We start from the raw sequence: 11,089 nt of genomic DNA on the forward strand, positions 1-11,089 counted from the left end.
TCTCTATTCTGTCCCTTTGGTCTGTATACCTGGCTTTATGCCAAGAGCACGTCATCTCGATCACAGTAGGTCGGTTAGTATGTGTTGAAATCAGGAAGTGTGATCCTTCCAGCTTTGGTCTTCTTTTTCAAGATTGTTTTGGCTATTTGGGTCCCCTTGAGATTTCATCTAATTTTAGGATGAGTTTTGTATTTCTGCAAAAGTTGTCCTAAGGATTCTGACAGGGATTGCATTGAATCTGTAGATCACTTGGGTAGTATCGACGTTTTCACGATATTAGGTCTTCCAACCCGTGAACATGAACGTGTTTCCATTTGTTTGCACCGTCTCTAATTCTTTTACAAGAATTTCTAGTTTGCCTTGCTTTTCACCTCCTTGGTTAATTTCTGATTATTTTATTCTTTTTGATGCTGTGTAAACGAGATTGTTCTGTAATTTCTTTTTCAGATCGTTCATTACTAGTATATAGAAACACAACTAATGTGTGTGTGTTGACCTCATGTTCTGCTACTTTACTGAACACATTTACCAGTTCTAACAGAGTTTCTGTGCAACCATTAGGCTTTTCCACATATAAGATCCTATCATCTGCAAATGGAGATAAGTTGAGTTCTTCCTTTCTAATCTGGATGCCTTTTCTTTCTTTTTCTTGTCTAATTGCTTTGGCTAGATGAAGAGAAACGATAAGAGCAGATATCTTTGCCTCATCCTGGTCTTAGAGGAAAAGCTTTCAGTATTTCACCATTGAGTATGATGTTTGCTATGGGTTTTTCAACTACGCCTTTTATTATGTTGAGATAGTTTTCTTTTATTCCCAGTGTGTTGAGGGTTTTAACATGAAAGGGTGTTGATTTTTGTCTGACGCTCTCTTCTCTGCATCGGTTGAGATGATCACGTGTGTGTGTGTGTGTGTGTGTGTGTGTGTGTGTGTGTGTGTTTGTGTGTGTGTGTGTGAGGGGGGTGGGTCCTTTACTGTGTTAATGTGTCCCACAGAACTCCCTGGAGCTTTCAGGGCAGGTCTAGTGGTAAAGAACCACCTCAGTTTTTGTGTATCTGGGAATGTCTTCATTTCTCCCTCACTCTTGAAGGATCCTTTTGGTGGAAATGGGACTCGTGGTTGACAGGTTGTTTTTCCTTTTTAGCACTTTGGATATATAGGCGCACGGCCTTCCGGCTTCCAAAGTTTCTGGTGAGAAATCAGCTCATTATCTCACTGAGCATCCCTTGGGTGCAATGAACTGCTTCTCTCCTGCTGCTTTCAAGTTTCTTTTTGTGTTTGGCTCTTGAAGTTTCGATTATGCTGTGTCTCAGCATGGGTCTCTTTGAGTTCCTCTTAAGTTGGAGGTCATTGAGCCTCTTGGATGCTTATATTCATGTCTTTCATCAAATTTGGGAAATTTTTTTTATTAAAAATTTTTTTAATGTTTTTATTTATTTTTTAGAGAGAGAGAGACAGAGTGAGTGGGAGAGGGGCAGAGAGAGAGAGTGGGAGACACAGAATTCGAAGCAGGCTCCAGGCTCTGAGCTGTCAGCACAGAGCCAGACGTGGGGCTCAAACTCATGAGCTGTGAGATCATGACCTGAGCCGAAGTCAGACGCTCAACCGACTGAGCCACCCGGGCACCCCAAATTTGGGAGATTTTAAGCCACAATTTATTCTATTTCTTTCTGCCTCTCTCCTCCTCTGGGACTCCCATAATGTGTATGCTGGTCTGCTTGGAGATGTCCCACAGGTCCCTCGGGCTCTGCTCACTGCAACCTGTGTTTCTTTTTCTGTTCTTTAGACCCGATCATTTCTATTGTCCTGTCTTCATGTTCACGGGTTCTTTCTTCTGCCTGCTCAAATTTGCCTTTGAATCCCTCTTGTGAATTTTTCATTTCCAGTATTGCACTTTTCAGCTCCAGAATTTCTTTTTGGTTTCTCTTTAGGTTTTCCATCCCTTTGTTGATATTTCCATTTTATTCATGTGTCATTTTCTTGACATTCTCCACATCTTCCTTAAGTCCTTTGGGCATATTTTAGACAATTGTTTTAAAGTCTTTGTCTACTAGTTCTGCCATCAGGTCTTTTCCAGGGACAGTTTCTGTTGACTTTTTTCCTTTGAATGGGCCTTATATGTTCTTGTTCCTTTGTGTGCTTTGAGATTTTTCTGTTGAAAACTGGACATTGAATCTAATAATGTGGTAACTCTGGAAATCAGATTCTCCTCCTTCCCCAGGATTTGCTCTTGACCATCATCATAAGCAGCAGCAGCAGCAGCCTCTGTGCTAAGGATCAGTGTCAGGGGCAAACCTAAGGTCTTACTTGGTCTTTTCTGAGCCCGTTCCTTTCAGTGGGCATGCATGGCCCCTTTCTATGTTTCCTCTTATATGCAGTTGCTTTTGGATGTCCTAGTTTGGCTCCCAAAGCGGGGGGTAAGAGGCAAATAAAGTTGGAAGAAAGGGTGCTGGCTCTTTAAATCCCCCCCCCGGAAGTCTCTTCAACCAGAGAGGGAGGGGCTGGCCACAGTGAGGGAGGTGTGGCAATGGCCTCCCACATCTTTGTGTGCAGCTCTGTGATTAGAAGCAGCAATCGGTGATCAGAGCACAGACCCTCACTATTTGGAGGACGGGGCGTGTGTTGTCTGCCCACGCTCCTGCAGGCTGTGTCCATGATGCCCAGGGCCACACGTGCCGCTGCCTGCCATGAGAGGGGTGTGGGGCGGGTATCTGCTACTGCACTCAGAGCTCACATTGACCTAAATTAACCACAATTTACCATCTGTGTCTTCCCCCTGGGAGTTACGAGCCTTCAGTAGACTCCAGATTCCCATAGTGGTTCGACGAGACAGATTCTGCCGGTGCGACTCTGTCTAAGTGGAGGGATTCCTGGTGCTTTGGACGCTGCATCTCCCAATGTGTGACTCTCTTCTGTGGTTTCTTTTTTATTTTATTTATTTATTTTGAGGGGGGAGGGGCATAGAGAGAACCACAAGCAGGCTCTGCATTGTCAACGCGGAGCCTGATGTGGGGCTCGAACTCACGAACTGTGGGAGGGCGACTTGAGCCAAAACCAGGAGCCAGATGTGTAACTGACTGAGCCACCCAGGCGCCCCGATTCTCTTCCATTATTTATCAGTTTTTTTAATTAACATTTATTATTGAGAGACAGAGAGAGGCAGAGCATGAGCGGGGGAGGGGCAGAGAGAGGGAGACACGGAATCGGAAGCAGGCTCCAGGCTCCGAGCTGTCAGCACAGAGCCCGACGCGGGGCTCGAACTCACAAATCACGGGAGCATGACCTGAGTCCAAGTCGGACGCTTAACCGACTGAGCCACCCAGGCACCCCAGTCAATTTTAAAATATATATAGTAAGTTGGTTCCCAGTATCCTCTGAAGTTGAGCAATTCGGGGTTTTTTTCTAACTTATGGATTCAAGCTGCTATTTTCTTGGCTGCTACTTGCACCGTCCCATCTTCCAGACCTATTTCTAATACTGTAAAGTCTCACATCCCGAGACCAGAGCAAGAAGCCCCTTCTCGGCAGGTCACAGAAGTCCCACCCCTTCTGGGGACAAGCTTTGTGGAAGCCACTAAGATCGGCTGCCGTCCTCCTGGACGTGGGTGCCCAATGTGGCCTGCCACCCTGCCTAGCTTGGGTGCCGCTCCCTTGATTCACGTTGGGTCTTTAACAGGTGCCTCCTAGACCTGCTGTTGAGACAGGAGCTGATGCCGCTGGGGCCTGGAGCCCAAGGACAGGCTTCCCCGGGGACTCTGCCCTCTGCCCCAGGCAACTGCAGCTAACGAGCCAATGGGCTCCCCGCCTGGAAGGAGAGCTGGGAGCTAACCCCCTTCCCCCGACCCCGGTACGGGCTCACGGCGCAGCCAGTTACAGGATGGGGACTGCGGGAGAGAGGGGACAGGCAGAACACAGGGGTCAGCTGGAATCCGCTGAGGCCCCAGCAAACGAGGACGGCTCAGTCATGCTGAGCGTGGGCACGGTGCCGTCCCCGGACCCCGGAGGGCGAACGGGAAGCGGTGAGAGTTTAGGGGAGAGGACACCTGGGTCCTTCCTGCCTGTGCACAAGTAGGGCACGCCAGTGCTGCCACCGAGGCCCCACCCACGTGTGCTGGAGCTGCCCGGGGAGACGCTCAGCCAGAGCCCGTGTGCTCAGGGCGTGTGGAGCCGCCCCCCCCCCCGGGCCTCCCCCCTCCACGCCAGGCCCTGCGCTGTCAGCGCGCACGGTCCCCACAGGGCCTCCCCCCACGACTGATGGGCTCCGCTTCAGGCCAGGGGGCGCCGCACTGCCTCATTCCCTCCACCATGACACCCAGATGTCCCGGGGGCTCTGGGCCCTGTCCGGGCCCGCCTCCACCGTCCCTAGCACGGGGGAGAGTTACCTGCTCCCGGAGCCCAGTGGCGTGGGACAGCCTGACTGCCTGCCCGACCAGGCCGTGCCCGCCGGCAGCCTGTGTGAGGATCACTGGGCTTCCAGAACTTCCAGGCGACTGCACGTTCCCTGACGGGGGTCAGCTGTTTTGACCATGAATTTGTCATAGCGTCACCTGGGGACTTGATAGAACCAGGCAAATAACCAGCAGGAAAAACACTCTAGGAAACAGGGGAAGGAGACACTCGGTCTACGGAAACTGGCTTGGCGGTTTTCAGCCTGAGGCAGCAGCTGCAAGCTGCTGGTGGGTCAGAGGAGCTCCCCTCCCGTCCCCCCCACCCCCCGGGCCCGCCTCCCGCCTCCCCTGCCCACATCTTTATAAAGGATCCCTTTGTTAAGCTCTTCTCACCCCGTCTCCTGTCAGGACTCCAACTGGCAGGCGCACTGTTTTCATTCTCTAATTTTTTTTAATGTTTATTTATTTATTTGTTTGGAGAGAGAGAGAGAGAGAGCAAGCCAGGGAGGGGCAGAGAGAGAGGCGAGAGAGATTCCAAGCAGGCTCAGCGCTTCCGGCCCAGCCCGATGTGGGGCTCGAACTCCCCAACTGCGAGATCATGACCTGAGCCCAAACCAAGAGTTGGACGCTTAACCGACTGAGCCACCCGGGTGCCCCTCGCTCTCTCAACTTTGAATTGTGAGATCACGTCTGAAGGCCTGGGCTTTTCCCCTGGGCGTCCTGTGAGGCCCCGGGGGACGAGACCTCCGGAGAAGATTCTGTCGGCTCGTGCCAGGTACCAGCTCGTAATCCATCTGGGACCACGCTGACTTCGTTTCTCTGCGTGCGGCTCCCCCAGGTGTGCAGGGGGAGACCTGAACTCTAAATGCCCAGCGGAAAGTTTTCCTGCAGGGTCCAGGCAGAGTCGGTGGGTTTCCTTTCTGGCGCCGTCCGCCGGTGCGCAGGACTTCTCTGGCCTACGTTGCCACTTCGCGTGGCCCCCTGAGGACCCAGATCTCACACAGAGCCTCTGCTCAGGCAGGTCCTCATCCTCGTTTCCTGCGCCGCGGACCCGTCCGAGCCCGAGGCGTTGGGCCCCAAATGGCTCAGGTGCGCGGCGGCGGCCGCCGCGGGTTTCCTTTGCTGGGTCGTGACCCCGGTACCCGAGCGGGCACGTGTTGGGTTTTACCCAGGAAATCTGTGGCGGGAGGGTCTTTCAGGGTATCTAGGTCTCTCACGCTGCTGCTGCTGCTGCAAAACCGTCATTGTTAAAGCAGATGCCGTGGGCGAGCCGCTCCACCCCCCCTCTGGGGGCCGGCGTGCCCCCCTCCAGGGCTGCAGAGTCGCACAAGCCCCCTGAGCCGGAGGCCGCCCCGGGCTGGCCAAGCTGCCGGCGCAGAGGTGCCCGGGACCACCCGCCCCTCCCCGAGGGCAGCCCGCGGCCAACGGCTGGTGTGGGGGTAGCGGCTCAGACCCCTGTCGCTGGAGAAGGCACCTCTCTGGTGAAATCCGGACTCCTGGGCACCCCTGGCTATCAGACTATGGCCCGACTCGAGCTGAGCGCACCGCTTCCCCGGCTGCCGTCACACCCTCTCCCCACAGCAGGCTTCCAGACGCACGTGAGTCACCGTCACAGGCTCTGCTTCTGGGGAATCGACCAGAGACGTGGTGCCAGGTGTGGTCGCAGGAGGCACACTCCACGGGTAGGGTGCCCACTGGCCGGCGGGCCACAGGACTCACTCTGCGGGCTGCCGGGTGGGTGTTCCCAGCCCCGGCGTCTTGGCAGCGCAGCTGGTGCATAGGGAGCGGGAGCACAGGGGGCAGGGGAGGGCGCGACGCACGGTCACGTGCTGGGCTGAACCGTGTCCCCAGAGCCACCTGCTGAGTCCCACCCCCAGGGCCGCAGGGTGACTGTACTCGGAGGCGGGCCTCGGCGGAGGTGACTGAGGTAAAGGAGGGCCCTGGGGCCCCCGATCCAGGCTGACCGGTGTCCCCACCAGAAGGGGTGACCGGGGGCACAGACGGGCACTGGGAGGGAGACCACGTGAAGACACGGGGAGGGGACGCCCCCCACACGCCAGGGAGAAGGCTCAGGAGGACCGGCCCTGCCGACAGTTTGAGATGCCCGTGTGAGACGAACAATATGTGCGCTTTGCTCTGGACCTCGTCAGCTTTCTGGCTCTGTCCCAGCGTAGACTGACCAACGCCCAGAAAAACACAACCGTCCGCTCGCTGATAACCTCCGCAGGCCTAATAAGCAGGAAGTGGCAAGTATTCCGAATGCCCTGGTAAGACACGTGCACTCAGGAGCGTCTGATGCACGTCCGGGTGCATGCAGGGACATCCTCTCCTGGGGTATGGTGAGACATTCTCTCCGAGGAAGCTGGGGCATGCTGGGACGTCCTCTCCAAGGAGCCTGGGGCACACTGGGAGTTCATCTCTAGAGTCTGGGACACACTGGGACATTCTATTCCAAGGAGTCTGGGGCATGCTGGGACACCCTCTTCTCAGGCATGTTGGGATACCCTAAGGAGCCTAGGGCATGCTGGGACGTCCTCTCCAAAGAGTCTGGGGCATGCTGGGACATCTTCTCCTCAGGCATGCTGGGATACTCTAAGGAGTCTGGGGCATGCTGGAACATTCTATTCCAAGGAGTCTGGGCCATGCTGGGACACCCTTTCCTTGGGCATGTTGGAACGCTCTAAGGAATCTGGGGCATGCTGGGACACCCTCTCCTCAGGCATGTTGGGATCCTCTAAGGAGCCTAGGGCATGCTGGGACATCCTCTCCAAAGAGTCTGGGGCATGCTGGGACACCCTCTCCTCAGGCATGTTGGGATCCTCTAACGAGCCTAGGGCATGCTGGGACATCCTCTCCAAAGAGTCTGGGGCATGCTGGGACACCCTCTCCTGGGGCATTCTGGGATACCATCTCCAAGAAGTATGGGGCATGCTGGGACGCCCTCTCCAAGGAGCCTGGGGCATGCTGGGACATCCTCTCCTCAGGCATGTTGGGATACCCTAAGGAGCCTAGGGCATGCTGGGACACCCTCTCCAAGGCAACGGACAAAGTCTGAGCCTCCCCTTTCTTGCCTCTAAGGAAAAAGCCCTACACCCGGTCGGCCTCTGTGAATTTGAGATACCAGCTGACACACCAGGAACGTGACCTCGGTCGGCTTGTTGGCCTCACGGAGGCTCCCACCGGCGAGACGATGGAGGACAGAGCCCGGTCCTGGTTCGCGACGGCCGGCGTGGTACGTTGGGACGGACCGACCCCCTCACGGTGGCGGGGGGTGGCGGTGGGGGCACGGGGGCTCTGGGCCGGCGGAGGATGGTGTGGCTGGCTGCTCGGGGCCTGAGGGGCCCAGGACGGGGGCGGGGGTCGCGGAAAGGAGGCGCTGGGGGACAAGGAGCGTGGTCTCGTGCCGCACGCTGGCGTCCACCGAGCCACCGGTGGACAAGACAGCTTGGCAGGTGGTCACCGGCCACCGGGGCTCACACAGGCTCACGACCCGGTGCCCAGATGTGGAGATGGGCCCGGCACGGGCCGACGACACAGCTCCCCTCCCCGGCCAGCCCCGCTGCTCTCTCGCGCGCCGTGTGACGCTGCACGTCAGCCCGGCGGCAGAGACCCCAGAGCCGGCCGGCCAGCGGGGGATCCGTCGCTTCCGACCCCCGTTCCAGGTGCCACGCTCAGGCCTGCGGGGTGGACTTCGGCGGGACATCGCCACGGCGCTCAGGCCCCCTTGCGGCAAGGGTGTGCGGCAGGGCCCGGGACCGCGGGGGACGGCAGGCCCGGCAGAGGCCGCCGGCCTGGCGGAACTGGGGCGCCGTCCCCCAGGACACGGGCCTCACCCGGAGTCCGTGGGCCCCGCGGGTGGAGACAGGAGTCTGGGAACAAGGAGTAGACGCGGTGGCCAGCCCAGGGAGCGAGCCTGCCACGTCAGGGTGAGGAGCCGCCAGTCCCGGTCCCCAGGAGGAAGACCCCGCCACCTGGCCACGGAGACTCCTTGTTCCGGATCCCATCCTGGTGGGGATCCTGGTTATTTCTGCCGTATGCGGCAGTGGGCAAAGGAGCGGAGCCCGATAAGGACACGATGGCCAGGACTCAGGCCCCAAAGACGAGGCTCTCGGTCACCGCCCCCACCCTGGGCAGAGCAGGCAGGTGGGCCTCCGTCGTGGCCTCAGGGCGAGCGGCTCAGCAGGGCTGCGGCCGGCCCCGCGCAGCCTCCTCTCGTGAGTTTCCCCAGAGAGAACCCGGGAGGCCGGACAAGCCCGATGTAAGGAGCGGTGCGTGGACTCGGGGCGACGGGGGCGGGAGGACCGCAGCAGAGACCCTGATGCCTCGCTCACCGTCCAGCCGCCGAGGCTCGCGACCACGGCCTTCCCCACGGCGTTAACCTTTGCTGACCGAACCGGCTTACCCGGGCTCCCTCCGAAGGCTGGGCCGTGAGGGGCACAGGCAACGTTGGCTGCCAGGAGAGCACGGAACCCCCCTCAGCAGCGCCGCCTGCGAACTGGGCGTGTGGGCCCGGCAGAGTGACAGGCCATCAGCGGGACGAGCGGCAGGGGCTGAGGACCGTACGGGAGCAAGCCTCCGCCCTGCCCTCTGCTCAGCCTGGGTCTCTCTTACTGGAAACACAGGCCCCAGGCCAGTCACGGAGGCCCTGCTCCCCTGCCCTTGGCCCAGATGCCCGGCCAAGCTCAGAGCCTGGGGCTGCAGCGTTGATCCCCCCTGCCCCCAGCACACACCCGACCCGGGGATGAGAAAACAACGCAGGACCCACAGGAAGGTTGGAATTGCTTTTATTGGGGTGAGCGCTGCAGGCTCACCCGTGGTCGGGTTAGTGTTCTGCCCTCACGGAGGCAGCCGAAGCCTGGCGCCTCCACCCGCCGCCTGCCTGGGTTAGTGGAACATGCAAAGCTTCATCAGAGAGTGGAGGCAGGGGTGGAAGCCACCGAGGCCGGGGGCTGGATGGAACAAGAGGGGAGGGAACTGGGCTGGGCTGCCTGTGCCCGGGCCTGACAAGGAGGTGAGGCTCCCGCGGACAGACAGGCAGGAAGCACCCAGGGGGGACCCACGGGGGAGCAGAGTCCTGCAGAAGCCCCGGCCATACCCAGCCTGGCCCCGGGGCTGGCACGCCCGGGAGCTGGGCCGGTGGGGAGTCTGTCACCGGGAGGGTCTGTCTCCCACCCCAGGTCTGGGTCCTCGGGGCCCGGGGTGGAGGGAGGACACTGAAGGCACTTACTAAGGGACTGAGGCTGGAAGGCTGAAGCCGGACGCCTGGGGTCTCGGGACAGTGTCAGGGGCTAGGGGCTGGGGACGGCGCCTGCAGCTGGGCAGGGGCCAGGCGCGGGCCGGGCACGGGAGAGGCTTGGCCCGGGCCAGCTGGTTCTGTAGACTGGACCCTCATCTTCCCACGGGCAGGCTGGAAAAGAGATGACTAACCCCGGACCCCCTCCCTCCCCGGCAAGGCCCACCGAGCAAGGAAATCAGTCCTGGAAACAGGAAGAGAAGCTGGTTCCGAGGGCCCTGCTAGTGACGGGGCCGACCCCGCTCCCCCGGGCGGCTAGGATCAGTGGTTGGGTGTCAGTGAGCCCAGCGAGCAGGGCTGGGGGGGGGGCGGCGGGGGGTGGGGGGGGGGGGACCTTGCCCAGACGATACCCTCTAGAGAGACGGGAGGGCTAGGAGGGCCGGGCTTGGGGCCGGGCCCGGGACCCTCCAAGGCACCTGGCTGTGGTTGAGTGGCAGGTAGACAGGAGCAGGGAGGCCTGGGGGATGAGCTGGTCAGCGGGTCTGCACCAGCTCCCTCCCTGACCGCCTCCCTGGGACGCAGGCTGTCTGGACAGCAGATAGATCGTTAATACATTAGTCCGCTCTTTTTGGTTAGACTTGAGGCACCGCTTGGGAGGAAGACACCTTTGAAACGTTAAAGACCCCGACGCCTGGGCAGGGAACCTGGCCACATGCAGAGCGGGAGGGCAGGGGTGCAGGCAGCGGGTCAGGCCGCCGCGGACTCGGGGCCCCCCAGCGAGGACGCGGGCCCTGAGGCGTATCGGCGGCCGTAGCCCGAGGAAGAGTAGGAGGAGGAGGAGAAGGTCATGGAGAAGCCGGAACCCGTGGCGTCAAAGCTGCCGCGGCGGGAGCCAGCCCGGGAACCGGTGCGCGAGCCGGAGCGCGAGCCGGCCGCGGAGCCGGAGCCGCTGACGCTGTAGGGGCTGTAGTAGCCCTTGCTGGACTGGGCGGCGGCCTCCAGCAGCCGGAGCCCCGTGCCCTCCTCCACCATGCTGCGGTCCAGCGCGTCCTTGTACGAGATCTTGAGCTTGGTCTTGGGGCAGGTGAGGTACTTGGAATACGCACCCACGTCCCGCAGCTTCTGGGCGGTCCGGGCGTCCACCATGCCGCGCTGCAGGGCCTCGTCGAGGGGCACACGGCCCGGCGCGTCGGGCTCGATCAGGCCCCCCGTCAGGTACTGCACCTCCAGGAAGCGCTGGCCCGCCTCGTAGTAGAGCCAGCCCTTCTTCAGGGCCTGGGCGGCCGACATCTTGGTCTTGGTGCGCGGGTCCTCGAAGCCACAGAAGGCTTTCTGGGCCAGGTTGATGCGGTCCACCATGATCTTATCCACCAGGCCCTTGCTGACGGCGTCGCTGACGGGGAAGCGCTCCCCGGTGCCGGGGTCGATGATGCCCCCCGTGCAGGCCTGGGCCTCCAGCAGCCGCTGCCCC

The 11,089-nt window shown here is 59.6% G+C and overlaps 1 protein-coding gene across 1 annotated transcript in view; it reads right to left on the minus strand.

Annotated features, from left to right (window-relative positions):
- Positions 1 to 9,988: 9,988 nt before the first annotated feature.
- Positions 9,989 to 11,089, minus strand: part of PLEC (plectin) — a 34,720-nt gene continuing 33,619 nt past the window's right edge. The window contains 1 exon segment of the mRNA XM_042923885.1: positions 9,989 to 11,088. Within this exon segment, the coding sequence (XP_042779819.1) occupies positions 10,366 to 11,088 (723 nt within the window). The 3' untranslated portion in view covers positions 9,989 to 10,365.

The sequence above is a fragment of the Panthera leo genome, chromosome F2, assembly GCF_018350215.1.
Source record: "Panthera leo isolate Ple1 chromosome F2, P.leo_Ple1_pat1.1, whole genome shotgun sequence".
NCBI lineage: Eukaryota > Metazoa > Chordata > Mammalia > Carnivora > Felidae > Panthera > Panthera leo.